The following is a 24864-nucleotide window of genomic DNA, read 5'->3' on the forward strand; positions in this document are numbered from 1 at the left end:
AATGACACCCACTGCAGCCTCTGTAATAAGAGTTCTCTGGACTGACAATAGTGAATAGCCAGCCTTAAGGACACAAAACTGTTTTATAGAGAAAATAAATGCTTTTTGCTTAAACAGCACAGAAATCTAACCAAAAATCTAAACTGCATTGCTATGCAACATTATCCAAAGAACCACAATGTTTTGCTGTCATTGAAAGGGACAATCTGCATTGGCATTCACCCAGTCACAGACACACTGGACTCTATGGCACCAATTGACTTTTTTTACATAAGCGGCAGTGTTGTGCCATGCAGAGTAGTCTTGATATAGGCTGTTATTCCTTAACACAGTGGTTCCCAATCCTGGTTCTGGAGAACCCCCAACACTGCACATTTTAGATGTCTCCCTACTCAAACACACCTTATTCAACTCATCAGCTCATTAGTGAAGACTCCACAGGGGTGTCAAACAGTTCCTGGAAGGCCACAGTCCTGCATAGTTTAGCTCCCTCCAACCCTAATTAAATGCACCGGATCCAGCTTGTCAGGTCATTCAGGCTTATTTGAAAACTACATGCTATGTGTGTTAGAGCAGGGCTGCGGCCCTCCAGGAACTGAGTTTGACACCCCTGCTCCAAGACCTCAAATGTATGTGTCAGATAAGAGAGACACCAAAAACATGCAGTGTTGGGGGTTCTCCAGGACTGGGAACCACCGCCTTAACACATACTGACTTGATAGATTCAAAATATATCTAATAGACTGTGACATAGTATGACAGCAGTACTGCTGCACATTCCTTATCCTTAAGATACAGAATTATGCAGGCCAATTCTGAGTCAGAGATGAAACATGCCACTATTGCTATAACACAACTCGTTGGGACTTGTTCACGCTCATATCCTGAGCTTTCAGCACAAACAGAGCTTTCTTCCCAGGAAGAAAATGGAGTCTGGCATGTATTCCAATGCATTTACCATGTTTTGTCAAATCTCTTGTGTGCTGTCAGAGATTAAGGCTACGCACGATGATGAACATGAGCATAAAAAGATTGTCTGAGCTAAGAAATAAAAATAAACAGAAATATCAGGATCAGGACCAAAGGATTCATGGCTTTAATTTTTATCTAGCACTGCATCATTCTTTCCAAAAGGACCTTTTAACCTCCTTCATAATATTACAGTGTTGTTTATCAGAATGTCAAATATGTTTACCAAATATTAATACAATAAATCAAATATGCAAATATTTTGCAGGTATACCATGGGTTCAAGGTTTGGTGATATGACGATATACTATATCGTAGAAGAGATATAATGTGTCAGTCGATAGAGATTTTGTAACGTGTTGCCATTTCTAATATTTCCAGGTTGACAGAAGAAAATATTGGCACAAATTTCAAAACTATGTTCTTTAAAAACTAAAAGGTGCGTTGAAACACTCAAAGGTTGAGCTGACAAAATTATCCCTGAAGCAAATGCATCCAGTGTGTTGGACGTTTAGCATGAGGACGATAAGCCCATAAACGGACTATCCGCTCTCACCTGACCGCTTCACTCACCTGAGGATTCCGGGCATTCCTCCGCCGATGAACCTGCTGTCTGCTTCGGTTTTGACTTCCTCCGGATAGCGTTTCTCCTCAGTTCACTCATGTTTTCATTAGTTCGTTCCAACATTTAAAAGACTTGATTTACAAATTGAATCCTTTGTAGCCTACACAAATAACTGGTGTTTTACGTCCACGCAGCATTCCGGGCGAAGTCCACGTCTTAAGCTTCTGCAGTCGTAAGAACTGTGTAGTGTTACGCAAAAGTAAAGCGGAACGCTTCGGTTTAGTGTTTTCCTCAGAATCTCTGGCTCTTACAGTAGTAACGTTACACTGTTCTGAGCCAGTAATAATCGCTTTATCAGCCCATATCACCGCCCTCTAAGAACTCTGATAGCACGATTGGTCCATTCATTTCCTTTGACCTCCTACTGTATATTCTGATTCACCGACCTCTAAACATTGGTTTGTGGAGTTATTGATTCATCTCAGTGAGTCCAAGCGTTTGAATCCGTTTACCTAAACTGATTAGCCAATGAAATTAGAGAACCGGTGTTATGGCGAATTTTGACTCCTTGCCAGGGATCTGCATTTAAGAACTGTAAACAAAGGTTATGAAATAAAATAACTATGAATGAATACAAGTAGGGTTAGCCAGTAATTTCCACTGAGTTCTGACCTCCTACTGTGTTTAGACTTGAAAACATTATTGGTGATCCAATTAACTGTTGCATAATGTTATTTGGTATTATCTGTGTTGAGACAAACTGGACAAAATTGCAACAAGCAAAATTAAATTATTAAATAAATAATACATATAAATTAATACATTATTTGTAAATTATTGGAGGACCCCGCTGCCCTGCACATTTTGTATGTCTCCCTAATCAGACACACCCAGTTTAGTTTTTGCAGTCTCTACTAACGAGCTGATGAGTGGAAACAGATGTGTTAGATAAGGGAGACATACAAAAGGTGCAGGGCAGGGGGGCCTCCAGGACAGGTTTGGGAAGCACTGGGTTAGTCATTTCCTCAGTGTGCTGGCCTTCTGGTTTTGATTCACTTAAGTGAATCGAATCTTTTGAACCCGTTCACCTAAACACATAGGTGATCGGAACTAACTGTTGCGTAACGTTGAGTGGGATTATTCAAATGTATCATTATTAAAAATTAAAGGGCAACAAAAATACAATAAATTGCTAAATAAATTGTAAAGACAAAAAAAAAAAAAAAAAAAAATTCCAATAGCCTACGTGTTTTATTTATTGGACTAGACCAAAGTGCAAACACAATGTGAAGTGTGATATACTACAGTGTGCATATAAATTTTCACACAACACACACACACACCGTCTGTCAAATAATATGGACAGGACTCAGCAAATGCTTTTTTAAATTTTATTTCACAAAAAAGTATGTGGCTTATGACTGTATACACATAAAAATATCTTGCGGCGAGATCATGCTTTCACCAGTACACACCATGTGACGTTGTGGGTGTTATTCAGTAAATTTCACTTCAGAGGCAACAAATACCACAATGTGTAGTTAATAAAACTGTAACTGCTCTTGTGTCATTGGAAATACTCGAGAAATGAATATAGTCTAAAAACGCCACATTAATGGGTTAGACTGAACAGAAACTAAGGAACTAAAAGAGATTGTGAATGAAACCATTGATCTTGTATCCTTCTTTGCATGTCATTAAACAGACTAAGCTTTGTTCTAGTTCCACAATAGATATAGTTATGCTTTGAGAAGCATCTGATGGATTCTTCATCTAGACCCATCAATAACCTTTCAGTCAATCAGTGAGACTGAAAATGTGTTTTTGTGGTTTGGTGCTGTATAAAAACAATGAAATCTGATATTTCCCCTTGTCCGGCTGGTACAAATCATGGAGTGATTGGAGGACAGATGACCAAATGACATGAAAACAATCCTGTGCCTGTTTCAAAATGCATAGATAAATGTGTTTGTGCTTTATACAGGGTAAAGGTTAGATAGAACTTAAACAGAAAATGCAAAATGAGAGATTCTATAATGAATATGGGATACAATAAATAGGGCTTGTATGCTGTTTTTGGAGCAGATCTGAGAATGATAAACCCACTTCATGTTCAAATTTAGCAGCGCACTGGGATCAAGCCTCACTCAAACTATAACTCCACTCCCTCAAACATGATTTTTGCCCAATGGGCACTGAACTAGGCCTACATGTCCACTCAGTCCTCAAAGACTTATTTGACATCACTTCGGCAATAAAAAAGAGAATTCAGGTATAAAATATAATCTTTATGCATTGCAATAAACTGTTAAAAAAGGACAAAGAAACAAATTCCATTTGCAATGACGTTAGAAAAGCTGAGATTTGCAAAATTCGGTAATGCAAACATCACCTCAGGAGCTTGAAGGTCAAAATCAAAGTCACTCAAATGTTATACTGTCTCAATAATCCAGTAACCTCTCTTCAACCTTTCAAACACATCTTTCTATCACACTTTTCTGTGCGTCAAAGATTGAAAATATTAGTTTTGACTGATAGAAAGTCACCTTGCATACCATAATACTCCTGGGTTGATGTAATTAATACTTATTTTTGTGGTTTAAAAGTGTAATTTTAAGAAAAACTGCATCAGACACAACACACATCATATTTTAAAATAAACAAACAAAAAACACAAATAAATAAAGTAATAAATAGATAAATAAATAAGTATACATAAGTCCATTTCCGTTTGCTCTCATCTCACTCAGGATGATGATAAGTGCATTCACAATAAGCTTCACTGAATAATTCATCTAATTTCAGTAACTGGGCAGGCCCCTCTGGGATCACACATGGAGAAGAGCGTCTGATTGGCTGGAGGTCATGGTTGACTGATGAGCCCCACCCCCTTTATCAGTCTCTGTGAGGACTGGTCACTGTAAGAGTCCAACAACAGGAGGCTAAGGGCCAAAAAGATGAGAATGATGGGCTAAACATTTGAAAGGATCACATGGAAGTCTGGAGTTGGCTGCAGTCATCTGGTCCTCTTGAAGAGCTAACAAACCTTTAGGACTACCAAGAGACAAATGACACAGCCAGATGGGAGAGAAAACAGAAACAATGGCCTTGAGTAAGTGTAAAATGAAATCGCCACATCCTGTTTCCTATTATACTGGAGCGACTCAATTCACTAATTCAGACATGAACATTAACTCACTTTTGACAGACACACAGAGGCACATGCAAAAGCAAGTAGATTTTAAGAGGCAAAGTTGTATGGGACGAAAGAAATGTTGTCTATAATTGACAACTCGGGATGAGAGGGTGATGAGAGGATGCTGGGCATCTCAGTTTTATTTTTGTATACTTTACCGGTCATAAGTTTGGAATAATTGATACAATAAAAATACAGTAGAAAGAGTATTATTGCGAAATATTATTAAAACTTCCAAATTTGAATATATTTTAAAATATAATTTATTCCTGTGATGGCAAAGCTGAATTTTCAGCAGCTATTATTTCAGCCTTCAGTGTCACATGATCCAGAAATTATTCTAATATGCTTATTAATAAGAATATTGAAAACAGTCTTTTTGTGGAAACTGTGATACACTACCATTCAAAAGGTAGTGGTACGTAGGACGTAAAAAAGAAAAGGAAAAGAAATGAATACTTTAATTCAGCAAGGACATGTTAAACTGTTTAAAAGTGACAGTAAACCCATTTATAATGTTACAAAAGATTTATATTTCAAAGAAATACTAAATAACTGAGCACCAATAATAACTGCAAATTAAAATGATTTCTGAAGAATCATGTGACACTAAAGAATGGAGTAATAAAGAATCAAGGGATTTTAAAATATATTCACATAAATAAAACGTTATTTTTAAATTGAAATAACATTAAAAACACTAATTATTACAAGCTTATGTCTGGTAGAGTATATCAGTTGTATTGTAAAAGTGTGAGCTAGTGGGTGGCTGTTGTTAACAATACTTGTGAATGTGTGACACAGTACAAGTGACATCTTTTTCTGTTAGAAACAGAGTGAGAAAGGAAGCAGTTGGGTGCGAGTTCCTCCAAAGAACGTGTTACCTGTGGCCCGTGGATGCCCTCCCTCCCGCGCCTCAGTTGTGGGGAGGTTGGCGGTACTGAGGCAGCAGGCTGCTGACAATCTAAGAGAGACTGATACATTAGACAGATATACAGAGGTGTGAAAGTCAGGGTTAGTGACAAAAACATAGACAGAGACGAGAAGTGAACTCGCCGGAAATGGCTGCAATGGGCTAAAAATGTGTTAATCTCATGAGAGAAAAATAATTACAGACATTCAGCTGCATATATTTGTGTACTGTACATTCATGAGGAATACCAGCTGTAACGATGGAAGGAAAGCAAGATGGAACCACCTTCTGTTTGTTAAACAGAGATACACTACTGTTCAAAAGTTTGGGGCCAGTAAGAATTTTTTTTATGTTTTTGAAAAAGTTCTTGTGCTCACCAAGGCTGTATTTATGTGATGTAATATTGTGAAATATTTTTACAACTGAAAATACCTGTTTAATGTTTAAAAAGTGTAATTTATGATTAGTTAAAAAGTAAAGTGTAATTTGTGATTATATTTATATATATATATATATATATATATATATATATATATATATATATATATATATATATATATATATATATATATATATATATATATATATATATATATATATATATGTTTTTTTTTTTAAAGTGTAATTTATGATTAGTTAAAAAGTAAAGTGTAATTTGTGATTATATTTAGCATCATCACTTCAGTCTTCAGTGTCACATGAAAATCATTCTATATGCTGGTTTTGTGCTCTAGACATTTCTTATTTCAACATTAATTATTAATAGTTGCACTGCTTAATATTGCTTTGGGGGAAAAAATCATTATTTTTCTTTGATCAAAAAGGTTCATATTCAACAGCATTTCTTTGAAATAGAAATATTTTGCATTTTGCAACATTATAAATGTCCTTACTGTCATTTTGATCAATTTAATGCATCCATGCTGAATAAAAGTATTAATTTCTTTAAAAAAAATCTAAACCAAAGCTCAAACTTTTAAACAGTAGTGTATGTGTCAGGCGCAAATGATTTGCAGTGTTGCTGCTTTGTTAATGAGAGCGTGCAAACAAACACACATTTATACATTTGACAAGACAAAAAGTTATATCTAACACATTACAGTTGATGATGCTGTCTAGCTAAGAACACGTATATACAAGACATTTTAATAACAAGATTTTTTTAGTGATCAGTGTAAGTAGTTCTTGTGCACAACTCACTGTCTTGATGCTGGGGAATCATGGGTGGTTTTTTGGGTGTTGTTATATGCAGCCAATCTATGTGTTTTTTAATACATTGCTATGCAGTTTGTGGGTGTACTGGGCGGTTGGTTGTATAAATGCATTATTGACATACATAACCATCTCTATATTGCAAACAATTATGTCTAAGCGCCAGTGTCAAAAATGTAATTTTATTGTATTTTAATCAGAAGTAAACTACTGCTCTGTTGTTGGGATATGTTTTGATCGCCATGGGCAAAACAGCATTTGACACATTCAGTAATAAGTGTGACATTTAGAAACACTGACACCTACAGGCAGGAAATGGATGCATTCACTGCTCTTGTATGGACATCATTATTAGGAATAATAAAGAGTTTTCTTAATTGTTTTTTTTTTTTTTTGGATTCTGGGTTCTGTCACTATTGTAAAAAAAATAATAATAATTATAATAATAAAATACATCAAAAAAATCTGTTTCACCAAAACAATCAGAAACTAAAACAGTGTTACACTTCACGAATTTGATGCATATTTATTTGACTGTCGAAATTATGTTATTCTCAATTTCTTTAAACCTTTCCTTACATATAGGGGGAAAGTGGTCAAGTGCTATTTCATTCCTTAATGCTGGGCCCTGGTGACACCGGTGAAGCAGATCAGACTGGTTTCCATTACAATACAGTAGAACTCCATGATTTACAAATGTATCAACGGAGTCACATCATACACAATACGTCACGTCTTTCAGCGAGGCAAAGGAAACAGCAATATTACAAAGCTAAACTCGACCTGAAATCTCTGATTACTCCTAGAAATAGAAAAAAAAAACCGCCTCTCATTTCCAGAGGCTTGTCTATGCATGTAATGTAACCACTGTCTATCATCAGATCTGTATATGAACTGCATCTTAGTCAGTCTTGCATGAGCAATGCTAACACAATGTTCTGATGTTCTGTACAACCTTCAACTGCTGACCTTGTCAAATGCTTTTTGGCCCAAAGCTCCTTGAACGTCATTCTACAAAAAGAGTGCCTTTTTTGTATTAAATACTGCACATACTGTATTATATATATACACATTATATATTATATACACTTAAAAAATGACTGTAAGATGTAAATATTGTCATCTGTTTTTTGTTGTTATTTATTTATTTAGGCATTCTCCTTGTTAAATGACCAAATACTTATATTTTGATAAAAAAATATATTTGAATAAAAAGTTGCATTATGTTTAAATGGAGCAAAACAATAGATTTTAGTTGAGGGTGTAAAATAAAATAAAATAAAATAAAATAAAATAAAATAAAATAAAATAAAATATGATCTGTTATGTTTGTCAGTAGGGGCCAATCTTAAATAGTTACCATTATTTTCTATAAAAAAAACTGATAATTCACAAACAAAAAATAATATTCTATAGAATAATATATTATATACTGTATAATAATACAGAAAAATTACCATTAAATTATCTAAGACACACTTTTAAATTTTACATCTATAAGCAAAGGGATTAAAATGTCATATTAAAATGTGGCAAAACTGTCCACCCTGTTACCCACTGTATATTAACATTTTAACCCTGTTAAAATGCATTAAAAATCATAAATCTAATTTGAGATGGAACAATACAATTGATAAAAACTTATATTATGTTGGTTCAGAAATTGACTAAAACATTCAGAAAATTCACTAAAAATGTCCCTGTCAAACTGGAAAGGCACCCGTTCCATAGAATGACTCATGGTATAATGAATGACGCATTTAATGTGGCTCTGTACTTTACAGCTCATTGAAATGCAGTAGCTGGGCAGCAGGCAGCATGTGCAAGAACACGTCCCTGCATTTGCATATGGCAGATCCTGCATTGCCATATGCTGTGTCCATGAATAGAACAGCTCTCGCTGGCACATTTTATCATACAGGGTGCGTTGGGATCAACTGAGCATTTTCTGTTAGCTAGCAAAGCAGTTTGAATTTATCTTTAAAATAGGTTTAATGTGATTATACATGAGCTTATACTCATGATTTCAGTACACACAAGGCTTGATGATTACATAAAGGCCAAAGTAAATGTTCCATCCTTCAGTGCACACTGTTGCCAGTGGATGGAGCTGTAGTTATGTCAGATGTGCTATTTGCCAGTGCAAAAATAACTGAAAACTCCATCACAAAAACTAACTGCTTTGCATGCAGTATGTAGCACCCATTTCTTCAAGCCATAAAATGGAAGCGCACATGCAGGAATTATATTCTAAAAGAGACATGCACCAATCAATATCTGATTTGCTTTCTAGAATAATACTTCCAGCATGATCCAAATACTGATGCAGATCCAAAAACTGTGCTTACCCAAAAAACAGTTTTCTTACCCAGGCCGCAAAAAAAAGGACAATCAAGTGTAGTGGATTTTTTTTTTTTTTTTTTAATCATTATTTAATCTTGTTTTTATACCCAGACATCATCTCACAAAGCTGTGTAACTCAAGTGCACTATCGGTCAAAAGTCTGGAAAAATTATAATTTTTTAATGTTTTTGAAAGAAGTCTAATGTGCTGATTTGGTGCTCAGGAAAAAATTCTTAATATTATCGGTGTTAAAAACTGCTGCTTAATATTTTTTGTGAACTCTGTGATACATTTTTTTCAGGAATTCTTTGACGAATACAAAGTTTGAAAGAACAGTATTTATTTGAAACATTAGAAATTGAATGTGTTCTTCCTGAATAAATGTATTAATTTAATTTCTTTCTTTCTTCCTTGTTTTTTTTTTTTTTTTTTTTATCGTACTACTTACCCCAAACTTTTGAATGGTAGTGCATCATGTGGTAGTGTTTCCATGAAAATATTAAGCAGCACAATTGTTTTCAACATTGATAATAATACGAAATGCTTCTTGAGCGGCAAATCAGAATATTAGAATGATTTCTGAAGGATCATGCGACACTGAAGACTGAAAATTCAGCTCTGCCACCCCAGGAATAAATAACATTTTAAAATTTGTGACCCTGGACCACAAAACCAGTCTTAAGTCGCTGGGGTATATTTTTAGCAAAAGCCAAAAAAACATTGTATGGGTAAAAATTATAGATTTTTCTTTTATGCCAAAAATCATTAGGATATTAAGTAAATATCATGTTCCATAAAGATATTTTGTAAATTTTCTACCGTAAATATATCAAAACTTAATTTTTGATTAGTAAAATGCATAGCTAAGAATTCATTTGGACAAATTCAAAGGCGATTTTTTTCTCGTATTTTGATTTTTTTTTTTTACACCCTCAGATTTCAGATTTTCAAATAGTTGTATCTCGGCCAAATATTGTCCGATCCTAATAAACCATACATCACTGGAAAGCTTATTTATGTATATAAATAATATGAAAATCAAGTAAATTTTATACTTTATAAAATAAAGTATATGATGATGTATAAATCTCAATTTAAAAAAAATTACACTTTGTTTTGTGGTCCAGGGTCACATATATTAAAATGGAAAAATTTCTTTAAATTGTAATAGTATTTCACTAGATTACTGTATTTTTGAACAAATAAAAGCAGCCTTGGTGAGCATAAAAGAATTCTTTCAAAAACATTAAAAAAAATTATTCCTACATTTTGACCGATAGTGTATTCCTAGAGTTGGCAAAACATAATTCTGTTCAGAATGAATTAGTTGAAATTTCATGTAGTATCAATAAAAAAGTCCCTGAGTTGAATCATACGCTCCAAGCAGTCATATCAGATGGAAACCAGTCTGTCCTTAAACCGTGTCACCTACTGAGGCTCACCATTAAGGATTCTGGGAGTCCCAGGCTGGACTAGAGAGGTTCTTGAAGTGGCCATTGGAGCGCATGCGAGATCTCACAGAACGTGGCGACGGCTGCCGAGAGCCCAGGACAGGAGAACGGTAGGGGGAAGTAGGAGCAGATCTGTGAACGTGAGCTTCAGAGTCTCCGCTATGAACAACATGACAAAACTCAATACTTAGCGTCTTTGGGTCTAAAACTAAAGTCTGAGTGCCCAGTTTCCACTGCGACTGGCCGAGGAAAAACGGCTGGGCTGAGGAGGTCCAGGAGGAGGAGGATGGAGCAGGGACATCCAGTGAAGGAGAACTACTGGCTGATGCAACCATATTGTTTTGGAATAGACAGGAAGGGGGTTTTGAAACCGATGCAGTGGGACTAGGGGGAGCAGTGAGTGCAGTTTGATGACTTACTTTTTGAGGGCTGCTCTTAATTTTTGGCACTTTTCCTCCACGGCCACAATGTGACTGCTCGTGGTCAAACTCTAGGTCTTCCAGGCGCTGGGTGAGGGCCAGTTTCTGCTGAATAGCCATTCGCAGAAGGGAGTTCAGAGTCTTCTTTTCATCTTCTGCAGCAGCCAGCTGCCTCTGCATCTCATCCAGCTGAGTTACGTACTCATCACATCTGGACAAAAAGTTGGAGAGAACATAAAACATCAGAACACATGATTGTAGAAGACTGAATAAGTATTATCTTGAATAATTACAACATATTTTACTACCATAATGCATTTCTGTGTTAAACAGAATATTCAACCTTAAAAATATAGTGTAAAACTTGATTTTATCCATCTGAAGTCATTAGATTCCTAAACAAATGGCTGTAAAATGTCAGTTCTTTTTAGTCAAAAATTCATTGTGTAGTAAGATACATATTATGCACTTTAGTAGTATTTTTACAAATATGAATAAATTAAATATGTTGCCAATTTTTTTATTTGTTGTGTATTTGGTTGTTTTATATACTGTAGAGTTAAGGTCAATTATTGTATTGCATTTATGCCACATTAAAAAATACATTAAGTCAATAAAATCAATAAAACACCATTTTCTAAATTTTAAACTTTAATTTTTAAAAATTGTAGCTGTGTCCCCAGCTGACAAAAATATGTTCTAAGGACATTTTGCTAACGTTTCATTAAGTTACGAAAACATTCTTTCTGAATGCTCTCTGAACGTTCAAACCATTCAGTTTTTTAAATGTTTAAAACCATTTTTCTTTGTTATGCAAACATTATGGAAACAGAGAAAAATTTATTTTGAAAGTGCTCATTTTGAAACAAATATTTAAAAAATCAAGTCGCATCCAGTGTAAAAATTCTACAAGGATCTTTATTGGAGTCATTAAATTGTTAATAGGAATCTGAACCTGAACTTATTTCCATCCCTACCTGTAACAGTAACTAAACTATTTCCAACGTAGCTGAGATCAGCCAGAAAGTAAAAGAGTTTAAAGCAGTTATATTTTGATGAAAGATTACAAATACAGAAAATTTAGTTAAATCATGAATGTTATTTAAAGAAAGAAACCAGTTTGGATGTCTTCAATAATAATAAATGCCGATAAAGGCTGATAAACGCACCTTGTGGCAAACATTGCTCTCAGTGAGGAAAAGGTGGCTGCGTCTTCTTTGAGGGCCTTCAGTTCATTTCTAAGTTTCATCATTGTCTCCGTCACCATAGATTTCTCATTTTCATATTTGCTCTTCAGGTTCGCAAGGGCCCCCTCGGCAGTCTAGAAACACAAATAAAAAACCATATATTGTTCTGTGTTATATGCTTCTTTTTGAGACCAAACACAACTGGAGACATTGGGATTTGCATGGCCTTCTTACCTGTTTGTTGGCTTTCAGGACAAGACGCAATGTGGCGATCTGCTCTCTCTTGGTGCTCAAGAGGGATTTGAGTTTCAGGATCTCCTCCATGCAGACCTCTTTGTCCTTATCTAGGATGGGTGCCAACTCTCGTGCCGCAGCCCTCTGCCTGGAGAGCTGCAGAGAGCGGTCCACGGCCTTCTGCAGGTGCTTGATCTGGTCACGGATGATGGCGTTGAGGTTATAGATGTTCATGGGTTCCCGGCGGAGATCACCTGTTTCTGGAACTGGAGAGGGTGAGAGAGATGAACCATTGATTGGTGAACCAAAGGGGGTTTTACTGGGACTTCCTCCTTCCCCTTTAGTTCCTTCTCCAAGGGGTTCCTTTGATGGAGAGTCTTGAGGACTCTTGGACACATCTGAGGAGTTAGCAGCCGCGATACGGCGAGCTAAACGTGGAGAAAGCAATGCTCTTGGGTCCTCTGGGCCTTTGAGACTGCCGCCACGTGTAACCCGGCTCTGACGGTAGTAGTCCAGCATGACACGGTTCGGAGTTTCGTTGTTGCACAAGCAGACATGGTGGTAGAGCTGAGCAAGTTCCTCACTAAATGTAACCAGCTCGTCCTGAGCTGTGTTCAGCATGCCGTTACTTTCGCTAGCCATAACGGAAGCACACCGGAGCTCTACTTCCAGACTGCTAACCCGCTCGCGGCCCTCACGGCAGGCTTTCTCCAACCGTTTCACCTGCTCTTCAAGAGCCTGGACCTTCCCCTCACTGTGGTTGCTCTCTTCTGATTGGTTCTCCAAAGACTGGTTATATTTTTCCTTCAAAGCCTTAAGCTCTGCCTTCAAGTCAATAACCTCAGTAACAGCAACTCTGTATTTGCACTCCAGAAGCTCCATTCCATTGATGTCTGCCTCATAATCGCAGCAACCGTTAATGGGCACGTCGTTCTTCTCAGACTCCTCCGTGTCAAGCTCTTTGTCACTGTAGAGGCGTTTCATAGCATTGAAACGCTCTGTAAGGCGGTGAACACGTTTGTGCTGCTCAGTTAAAGCGCCCTGTGTGTGCTGCAGTTGAGTTTGAGACTCCTGCAGGTTGGAAAGTAGAACCGCCTTCTCTCGCTCAACCTAGTGGAAAGATGATACACAGTTTGTGAACAAAAACCAAGAAGATCCAAAAAAAACAAACAAATAATGATAATTTCTTCTCTTCTATGTAAACAATGTCCTTACGACCTTTCTGGGCCTTGAATATGTCAGTTGCGTTGCTGTCTATGAAGAGTCAGAAAGCTCTCGGATTTCATCAAAAATATCTTAATTTGTGTTCTGAAGATGAACGATAGTCTTATGGGTTTGGAACGTCATGAGGGTGAGTAATAAATGACAAAATTTTTCAAAAACAACAAAAACAGCTAAATTAATTGAATTACATGATACGTGATTCTAGTTTTTTGCATTCAGTTTCTCTAGTAAAAGCCTAACCTACAATAATTTTGCTAGAAAACATGGAATATTTCACTCTATGTGCTTATAAAATTCCATTCTATAGATAGTTGTGATAGCTAGGTGTGTTAGCTTGCTTGTCACAAATTTAGCATAAGCGCAGACATGTGATTCCTGTCATTGAGCTCAACTGTTGCTTAATTGCTTTTTGATCACTCATTGTATCAGAAGCGTCAGCCATCTAACGCTTGAGGCTGAGATAGTGAAACCCCATCGATTCCTTTCTGGCAATGAGCCAAGAACAACACAAGAAAATAAAATTAAAAAGTGAACAGAGGTAGATGGGGAAACACTTTTTTTCTGGATAAATGCCAGGCAATTACAGTAGCTTGAAGGGTGAGAAAACAAGTAATTATAATCAAGCAGGAATATAAATGAGTAAACTGCAAATCTAAATAGCAAATTATACTACAGCAACTGCTTTGTGCAATAGGATGCTGAGGCTCTTGGCTCTCTTATGCATTTGATGGCAATCCCACACAGCAAGAGAAAACATTACTACAGCCACAGTCCCAAGAGGAGACCCTTAGATGCAAACATGTTATATAAAGCTTTTCATGAAATTGATCTGTTTAGACTACTAAATTTTATGTGTGGTCACACTGCTTTTAAAAAAAAATCATAATGGCCATAGTGTTTTCAATATATATACTGTATAATCTTAAAATACAAATGAGATATTTTAATAAATTATCTTTATTTATTAATTGTATTTGAATATAATATTTTGAAGTGTAAAATATATATATATACACACACACACACAGGGTTTTTGTTTTTTTTAACATGTACTGTACCAATGCATTTACAATTTTTTCATCTTTTTTGCTGTGTGATGCTCCTTTAAGCAGCTGATGCTCTCTATGTTTCTGTGTCCGCACTGGCAGATTTTCTATTCTTGTCCCATGCTGTCTCTCTTGCTGAATATGCCTGTGGCACATGCACATACAAATACATTACTGTGTCCTGCTTTTACAGAAGGAGGCACAAAGCACTCCCTCATAATGGTAATCAACCTGACAATAGCCTCCCAAAGCACAAAATAGACTTTTGCACTTATAGCAATCACCTTTCCTTCACTCAAATTTACACTTAAGCTCTTAATACCTAAAGTGTTTTACCAGTCATTACAAATATGTCTATGCGAAAATGTGTCAATAAAGGCATCCTTTGATGTCCATTGAGACTGACTGGATTAATAATGTTTAATGCCCTTTAAAGGGTTTAAGGCATCTATGTTTGCTTATAAAGCAGCAGTAGTATTCACTCAACAGGAGTCAATAGTTGCCTATTAATGCACTGGATAACAGCTGTTTTCCCCCAAAGCACTAAAATACTAAAAGTATTAAAATAACACTGAAATGAGGTAATAACCAGCTAAATAGTTCTTCTGAAAGAAATAATTAAGAATAACTGTTAGAAGGTATATCAGTATGATATTTAAATGAGATCTAGTTGAAAAACTGGAATTTTCATAAGTTCTTTAAAAAAAAAAATTATTTATTTTTTATTTTTGTCTTTTTAAATTTATTTTTATGATCTCCTACATGAGCATGATCCACTAAGCTAAAGCTCAAGATTAAGTTTAGATCAAATTAATCAAACTAAAGAAATATTGCTCTCCAGTCTCATTTCATACTCTGGTTTTGCCACAATCCCTGCATATTCTATGCCTTATGTCATGTGACCAACCTGTAGGAGTTGTTGTTTGAGTTTCTGTATCTCGGACAGGTTGAGTTCGCTGAAGAGATCAGACACTGGGTGCAGCACCTCTACCTTCCTGCCTCCCGGTCGGTGATATTCTCCGTTCACCTTTGGACCATGCCCATTGCACTCATTACAGCGGTTATGGTCCTCATTGTTGGGGCTGGACCCAGATGCAGGCGTACCATTGGTCACCGCCTCCTCTGCGAACTTCAAACCCTCCACGGCTGAGATGGCCAGGTGAGTGCTGGCTCCGTACACACTGTCCGTCAGGCTGAGATGATGGGCCAGCTCCTTTCTCAGATTGTTCTTCTGCTCTCTCTCACTCTTCAGAGCATCCAACGCCTCTTCTAACTGGCCTTCAGAAATGTCTTTCAAACGCAAAGCGTCTTCCAGCTGGCTGTTGAGCAGCACTGTCTCTTCCTCAAGCACTTTGATTTCATGCTTTAGACCCTCATATTCCACCTGTAAATTTTAAAGAGATTAAAGAGAATGTGAACAGGCATATTTGTGGATACTTGACTTTGTAATATAAGAATAAGACGTTTTCCATGTAATATATTATTAACATATGGCATAATCAGATTCAAGTAGGAAATGTTCGTAATTAAACATTCTATAACCATCAAATCATCCCATAAATTCACAGTCCTAACTCTTACCTTCTACTAAAATCATTGGTTTATGAAAATGTTGTTGAAACCAAACTCCAACCTTAAGCCCTCAAATCTGATTGGTTAATAGGAATGTTGATCCAGGATCATCTAGGATATTGATCCAGTAATGTGTCCAACTGGGTTAAATCATGTTAAGCTTGAAAGTACAGCAGGGAAACTTGATTATGAGCACAAAATTACATTTTTGGTGGAAGAAACCTAACATTTTAAATGTGAAGAAAAACTTCTGGATGTCAAGAGGTCACTAGAGCCCCTAAATTTAAGTGACTATACATGTAATTCTACTCTATAGTGGTTTTGATACTGTGTTACACAGTTATATTGTGTGTGTATACCTGATTCTGTTTGAGTGTTGACACTAGTTTCTGTAGGGTGATGTTCTCCTCCTCCAGTTCAGTGTAGTCCTGCAGCAGTCTGGTCTCTCTGAACTTATACTCTCTGATTTCCTCTCTCATCCTGTTCCTCTGTAGCTCTAACATCTCATTATTCTGAAAGAGAGAAAGGTAAGGACAACAGAAAAAAAAAAAAAAACATGAGTCACTTGGCTGTTTATCTATTACCACATTTCAGAACAAAGAATGATTGACAAAATCCGCTTCTTAAAGAGGCAGGAACAGCATCGATGTTCTGGACCACATAGTTTGAAGTTTTTAGCCAGTTCAGCCAATTTTTAGCAATGATTTAGCTTAAAACTCAATCTCTGTATCTGCGATAAACATAACAGAGAATTTTATGACAAATGGTCTAAAAAGACGATTTAAATAAAATAAAATAAAATAAGCAGTAACTCTATATATATATGTATTGAAGGACTCCTTACTGTCATTATAATGGTGGTATGAGAAATGAAAAACAAATAAAATAAAATAAAATAAAATAAAATAAGCAGCAGTAAACCCTACATATCTATTAAGAGCCTCCTGTTTGTCATTAAATTGGTGTCATGGGTGAGTATGTCATGATGAATCTTTATAAGTAATCTATAAAAATCCATTAGCCTTACATATAATAGCTTTGTATCTCTGTGAGTCAGAGTCTAAGATGATACTGAGCATGTCAACACTTGAGCTGACTGGAATGCTGGGTAATAAATTGCTTTCCGTTAGAGGAAACCTTCAAGTCAGCACTTTCTTCCTCACAGTTCAATCTATATGGGAAAGCAGAGACAAAGGCTTTTTCAAAAGCTGAAACAGAATGTTACAAGCAAGATGACAAAATGTTGCATACATCATAATGTGTCTGATAATGTAGCATTAATCTATATAAAAGTGAGTCACAATAAGAGGCCAAAGGGTACCTCTTCATGGCTTTCTACCAAGGTACCAGCCCTGATCTTCAATCATAATGCCTCGTACTACTGTTTGTGCCAGCATTCACAATGTAGTAAACTTTTGGAATACTTAAACCATTTTTCAAGTGCAGATTGCTGGAAAATCACAATAGCTAAGAGAGAAAACCCCCCACCGTTGCACAAACTGGGCAGAACTGCTGATGAAGAGTCAAAGGTGTGGAACAGGCTTGGGAACAGAGCCAACCTTGGGAGAAACCTAGATGCTGATTGGGCAGTAAAACAAACATGTAGCACACAGCATATTTTAATAATCTCAAGACCACATGTTTTATTTAGAGTTATTTACACTAAAAGTTTGGGGTCAGTAAAGTTTTTCTTCTAAAAGAAATTAATACTTTACTTTAAATTGGCCAAACGTGACAGTAAAAAAATATAATGTTAAAATAGATTTGTTACAAATGTTTTAGGCGGCACAACTGTTTTCAAGCACAAATCAGCATATTATATTGATTTCTAAAGGATCATGTGACACTGAAGACTGCAGCAATGATGCTGAAAATTCACCTTTGACATCACATAAAATATAATCAAATAGAAAACAGTTATTTTAAATTATAATAATATTTCACAATATTACTGTTTTTACAGTGTTTTTGATCAAATAAATGCAGCCTTGGTGAGCATTAAAACAAAACTAAAATTTATATATACCAAAAAAAATTTAAACAAAAAATTATTCAGAAACCGGATGTAATTTTTGATATTTTTTACCAGTGGATGCAGGACACTATAATTCAATTATGTAAGTGAGGATAGCAAAATAAAATAAACTGTGACATATTATACCCCAAAAAATCTTCATGGACTACCAGTAAAACTGATAAAAATGTGGGATTAAAAATATTATCTAGTGTTTATAACTATAACTATAGTGTCTATTAAAAAAAAAAAACCTGTCTAGACGTGCACTGAAGCTGCAACAAAATCCATCCAAATTGAACTAAAGCTGTCGCCAACAAATCCACCATAACTGGAATAAGAGGATCAAACACTGTTATGACGTGAGATAATTTGCGAAAACCTGGCAGATGACCTTCCGCTGAGCTGAGATATTGATTACTGTACACAATACCACAGCTCTCCCACAGGATGTGATGTCTCAATGCATATTCCAAGTGCTGCCGTGCCAGTTCAAATGAGCTGGGCACGAACTCCAGGGGATTACTGACCAATTATCACCCAGTGCAGCTCTATTGTAGCAGTGGTAATCATGGGCTTCACACACTCAGGGGTCAGGGGCAGTGCAGTAGTCTACAGTACTGGAGCAAACCTAGTACGTGCTGTGCCAAAATCCGCTAATCAGTAATGCTGGTTATAAGGCTGAAATGCTTCACCTGTATTATGAAGTACACAAAGGCCAATTACACTAGTGGCATCAAATGGTATTGCAAAAAGAATGACTTCCAAACCACCCCTTCCAGACCGCCCCATCTTTCACTGGTCATTAAACAGAGTAACAGACCCGCCCCAAACTCGAACCACTGGTCGAGCCAGAATATGACATGTTGGCCCACATGAAATAAACAGAGCAACCCTGAAAGTGCCATAGAGATTTTGGGAAGTCAGTCTATGAATTGGTTATTCATAATGTTTCTGTAGTTATTAAAAAGCTGTTATTAAAAAAAAAGGAAAAAAAAAAAAAGAAGAAAAGAACACCAGTTATGAACACATCTCACTGGCCTAAACTTTCTGGCACACACCATATGCTCAGTGTTATTTTAGTATTACTGAGAAATACTATTATAATTTTAATTCACAGTTTGAATTATTTTTGACTTTTCATATTTTCCAGTTTCATTTTAGTACATTTTTTCGTTTTTTTTTTGCCATTTAAAAAACCATTGAGTTTTACCTAACCATAATAACCCTGCATATGTTTTTAACATTACACCAACAGACTGATATCAATTACTTGCTATATGATTTGTCTTGATAATAAAATAAAGAAGAAACAAAAAAACAAACAAACACAATGCATCTAACAATGTGGGGTAAAAATGCAGCTAGTGTAAAACAATCTAAAAACATTTGCACAATAAAATTAGCATGCAATTTCAGTGATTATTATTTGATTATTTGAGTAAAAATGCTCATATTTGTAATCTAGACTGTCAGAATACCTGTATGTACAGTACTGTAGTAATTAAGCTATTCAAAATGTGAGGTACTGTATGTGACCCCAGTGTGAAATTCTTAGTGAAATTCCCTGTCTCAAAGGGCTGTAGTGACCGTGTGTGTGTACAGTGTCTTTGTGCCGACCTCAGGGCATTTCTCTTATGCCCCAGCTTAGCCATGGATTTGCCCTCTACAATGCACTATGGCGACAGTCTCTGACCCTGACACCACCCTCTGCCTCCAATGACTGCTGACACACTACACACACAGTCTGACTGCCCTCAAAATAACCTTTTGACCCAAGATAAATTTTCATAGTCTTGTAAAATGAATTATATGAGAAAGGGAGTGCTAACTCTCAGATGTGTATACTTGTATATATTTTATATGGATAGGTAATGTGACAGCAGTTTCAAAAGTAAAAGAAAATACACAACTCACCTCTTTGAGTTCCTGCACTAGGGCATTGAGACGTTCGGCCTCCGCTTGGGCATTGGAGGCCACAGAGCTGCTCACGTTGAGCTGGGTTTGAAGGTCCACCAGACGTCCCATGTAATAGGCCTCTTTGGAGGCAGATTCCTGCAGCAGCGTCTCTTCGTTTGTCTCACCATCCTCGGCGACTTTACGCTGGTTGGTGTACGCCTGACCAAACGCCTGTAAATGAACAACAGAGAGAAAAAGGGGTGTTCAGTTTAAGAAAATTATGGCTATGTGTTCACAACAGCACACTACCTTACCACCAAACAGATGATGGTAGCCATTGACTTCCAAAGATTTTTTTCCCAAACGTTTTGGTTACCAACATTCTTCAAAATATCTTCTTTTGTGTTCAACAGAAGAAATAAACTCATACAGGTTAAAAACAATTGAGAGTGAATAAATGATGACAGATTTTTGGGTGAGTTTCTGCATGTTTTAACCATAGACTGTATAAAAACATGGACGTAGTGTCCGTGACGTCACCGTAGGTTTCTAAAAAAAAGCGTTTTTTTGAAGCCTAAAGTGGGTGGAGCTGTCCGTCGCCATCCTGGCAGCGCGTCACCGGCGCGTCACTCCCAGATAATCGAAAATTGGCAAAGAGGCGGGAGCTGGTTGCTGAAACCACGCCCACCTTGCTCAACAGTGGTGACAGCAGCGGCAATCCTCCTGTCACTCAAGTGGCCACGCCCTTAATTATGCAGAAGGCTTAATATAATTTAAACGGAAGAGTTATAAAAAAAATCACCCCCCTCACTGTTGTCATGAAGGGCAAAATTAGCTGTATAGACCAAAATCACTTTTTGAACCAGGCTGTAAACACATTTTCTCTACTGTAAATTTGTGCATTTTAACATGGGGGGTCTATGGGACTGACTCCCTTTTGGAGCCAGCCTCTAGCGGCCAGTCGATGAATTGCATCTTTTAGTCACTTCCGTGTTGGTTTCACGAGAGAGACCGGAAGGTTGCCGCTTGGTTTTAACATTGCATAACAACAAACTAATTTATTATGTACAAAAGATCAAGCAATGAACCACATTGACGGATATGTGCCATTAGCAAGTGTCAAGAACAATTAAATGACGCTAATATACCAGAAAACTCACAAAATCAATGTGATCTGATGTGACAGAAAAAGAAAGTGAAATGGCATTGTGGTACAACAGATTTGATCTTGCTCAGATTGTTTGAGCTTTCAGCATGAAAAATTTCAACAACAACAAGGTGTGTGTGTTAGATGCAATATACAGTATACAAAGTGCTGCACTTCAAGGTAACTGAGCTAATATTTCAGCTTCTCACTCGGATCAATAGAAACACTGATTCCCCTGACAGGTTTTCACGCCATGCAGATCCAGCGTTTCATGACTTAAGCATCCTGTCTTGATGGAAGGTGACAGTATATGGTAAACAGGAAGGAGGAATGAGCCAGGGTTAACAGTCTGACCTGTTCTGAAAACTTATTACAAAAAGGCTAATCAGTATGCTTTAGTGACACTACATGTACATTATTGAACATGTGCATTATGGTGCATTTTAAGCAATAAGTCAGTAAAGCAATAATGACAGATCATAATCTGCTCGTGCAGGTGTCTCTGAGATGCTCACAATACCTGAACCATTATGATAGAAGTATAGCTGGGATGAGTACCAGAAGAGACCTCCCATCTGAAGAGAAAATCAATTAAAGGCACACTAAAAAAGTGGAAGGGATGTGTATATGGATGTGGGGAAAAAATCAATTGGAGTACTGGTAGATGGCACCTTACAGCAAATCTACTGAAGAGTGAAGGTGGTTAGAAAAAGTTGCTGACGTGGATACAGAAAATGTCAAACACTGGAATGGTTTTCCAAGCACTCAATCATTCCAGTCATAACTAATGTAACTTAAGAAAGAAAGATTTCAAGAATACAATACTTCAAAACAAAAAGGTTGTTTGGGTAAATGCAAAAGATATTTACACATGTTTCTAAATCAAACAAAACAATATATTTTATAAAAATAAAATAAAAATGTATGACAGTAATGAGAATTTAGTTTTTATTTGTGATGAAAATGTCAGTATGCAAAAATCGTAATGGTCCAAAAATCCTTTTATAAATAAATGAATGAATGTTATTTATCATATTAACAGTAACTGGTTAGATTTATAAGCAGTTATCACCCATGTATTTTTTTTTTTTTTTTGTGCTTATAGTGGATGAGAGTGTATTGTCTGTTGTGACCACAGGACGTTTCATCATACTTGCACACTTCATGAACATGAACAATAAGGATATTGCTACTACATTAATTTTTTTTTATTCATTTCAGGAACTTGATTTACGATGCACTTTGCAGTATATTTGGATCCAATTCACAAATTCCACTTAATAATCCGGTTTCAGTGGTTAACAGGCCGCTGCCACTAGATTTTAATGAATAACGACTAACAGTTCAGTATATTTCTTTCTTAGCAAAGCTATACTACACGGCTTCTGAAGACTACTCAATGTTCTAACTAGTCAAAGTCCTTTCAATCATTTTTGGGTGTACTGTCTCTTTAACACATTTTTTTCTTTCCTTTTGATTGCTGAACTCTGGGGAGAAGGCACAAAAGCGAATGGATACACCACTTTGATTAATTCAGTGACAGAAGTGTGAATAAGCTCTCATTGTGATTTAAAATGAGGGCCTGTCAATGTCCCAGAATCCCTGCTGAAGGTGCTCTGCCCCTCCCAGCTGCGCTCTGAGAGAGAATAAGACAGAGAGATTGAGACTCAAGTATCGGACGTTTGCTGTAACCACATGGATCTTTGCTGTATAATGTAAGAGGCAGATGGTTTGTGGAGGATGGTGTGTGGTCCATAATGCCGACTTTCTCCATCTGGTTCCTGTTATTTGGACAGGCAGGTCACTCTACGATGCCCACTCAATAACTATTCTCTAAACTAGTCTCTGAATTGTAATTTTTGGAAGATTTTGAGCACAGTCTCTATTGGGTGAAGCTCAGAAAAAAAAGTCAGAGCCATACTTCTTAAAAAAAGTTAAAAAAAATAATATATATATATATATATATATATATATATATATATAATATATATATATATATATTTTGATAAAGCATTTATACAAAATAATGTTTTTTTTTATTTGTTTTTTATTTTTTTATTACATATATTTTTTTGTGTTTAATACATATTTTATGTGTTTTCATATTTATATTTCACTAAAAAATATAATAAAAATTAAAAAACATTATTTTGTATAAATGCTTATATTAATATATGTTATGATGAATTTTTTAATAAAAATAGTAAAACAAATGAAAACGTAAACAGAAATAAACTATTAAACAAAATATATTACTATATTTTGATATTATAATTATATTATATTACAATTATGCAATATGTTTAATATATTATGTATTACACACACACACACAACCACACACACACACACACACCACATATATAAACACTTTTATTTTATTATAGAAAATGTGAAATAAAATATAAATATGATATTAAATGATGAAATGATGAAAAAATGAAATAAATAGTAGACAAAATAAAATAGGTCATTCTTACAACATTTGTAATCTTAGACTGTCAGAATACCTGTATGTACAGTACTGTAGTAATTAAGCTATTCAAAATGTGAGGTACTGTATGTGACCCCAGTGTGAAATTCTTAGTGAAATTCCCTGTCTCAAAGGGCTGTAGTGACCGTGTGTGTGTGTGTACAGTGTCTTTGTGCCGACCTCAGGGCATTTCTCTTATGCCCCAGCTTAGCCATGGATTTGCCCTCTACAATGCACTATGGCGACAGTCTCTGACCCTGACACCACCCTCTGCCTCCAATGACTGCTGACACACTACACACACAGTCTGACTGCCCTCAAAATAACCTTTTGACCCAAGATAAATTTTCATAGTCTTGTAAAATGAATTATATTGAGAAAGGGAGTGCTAACTCTCAGATGTGTATACTTGTATATATTTTATATGGATAGGTAATGTGACAGCAGTTTCAAAAGTAAAAGAAAATACACAACTCACCTCTCTGAGTTCCAGCACTAGGGCATTGAGACGTTCGGGCCTCCGCTTGGGCATTGGAGGCCACAGAGCTGCTCACGTTGAGCTGGGTTTTGAAGGTCCACCAGACGTCCCATGTAATAGGCCTCTTTGGAGGCAGATTCCTGCAGCAGCGTCTCTTCGTTTGTCTCACCATCCTCGGCGCGACTTTACGCTGGTTGGTGTACGCCTGACCAAACGCCTGTAAATGAACGACAGAGAGAAAAAGGGGTGTTCAGTTTAAGAAAATTATGCTATGTGTTCACAACAGCACACTACCTTATTCAACAGAAGAAATAAACCTGTAACAACATGAGGAAGAGGAAAAATTATGATTTTCCATTTACACTGTAACAACATGAGGAAGAGGAAAAATTACAACATAACAAATAAACTCATACAGGTTAAAAACAATTCGAGAGTGAATAAATGATGACAGATTTTTGGGTGAGTTTCTGCATGTTTTAACCATAGACTGTATAAAAACATGGACGTAGTGTCCGTGAC

The 24864-nt window shown here is 36.3% G+C and overlaps 2 protein-coding genes across 9 annotated transcripts in view; both read right to left on the reverse strand.

Moving 5' to 3' along the window:
* The window catches only part of fgd4a (FYVE, RhoGEF and PH domain containing 4a), a 53167-nt gene extending 51205 nt beyond the window's left edge, over positions 1 to 1962 (reverse strand). The window contains exon 1 of the mRNA XM_042744319.1: positions 1543 to 1962. Coding sequence (XP_042600253.1) covers positions 1543 to 1657 — 115 coding nt within the window. The 5' untranslated portion in view covers positions 1658 to 1962. The remainder of the gene's footprint in view (positions 1 to 1542) is intronic.
* A 1668-nt stretch (positions 1963 to 3630) lies between these two features.
* Positions 3631 to 24864, reverse strand: part of bicd1a (bicaudal D homolog 1a) — a 33967-nt gene continuing 12733 nt past the window's right edge. The window contains exons 2-9 of one of the 8 annotated variants that reach the window (XM_019121802.2): positions 20263 to 20475; positions 16691 to 16843; positions 15667 to 16143; positions 12490 to 13599; positions 12238 to 12389; positions 11069 to 11279; positions 5615 to 5694; positions 3631 to 4588 (exon numbers count right to left, since the gene is read on the reverse strand). In XM_019121802.2, coding sequence (XP_018977347.2) covers positions 5647 to 5694; positions 11069 to 11279; positions 12238 to 12389; positions 12490 to 13599; positions 15667 to 16143; positions 16691 to 16843; positions 20263 to 20475 — 2364 coding nt within the window. In that variant the 3' untranslated portion in view covers positions 3631 to 4588; positions 5615 to 5646. Of the gene's footprint in view, positions 4589 to 5243; positions 5705 to 10334; positions 11280 to 12237; positions 12390 to 12489; positions 13600 to 15666; positions 16144 to 16690; positions 16844 to 20262; positions 20476 to 24342; positions 24428 to 24864 lie in introns of those variants that run through there. The other 7 variants (XM_019121801.2, XR_006157129.1, XM_019121806.2 and 4 more) reach the window with 7 other exon arrangements.

Source organism: Cyprinus carpio, chromosome B18 (genome assembly GCF_018340385.1).
Source record: "Cyprinus carpio isolate SPL01 chromosome B18, ASM1834038v1, whole genome shotgun sequence".
Lineage (NCBI taxonomy): Eukaryota > Metazoa > Chordata > Actinopteri > Cypriniformes > Cyprinidae > Cyprinus > Cyprinus carpio.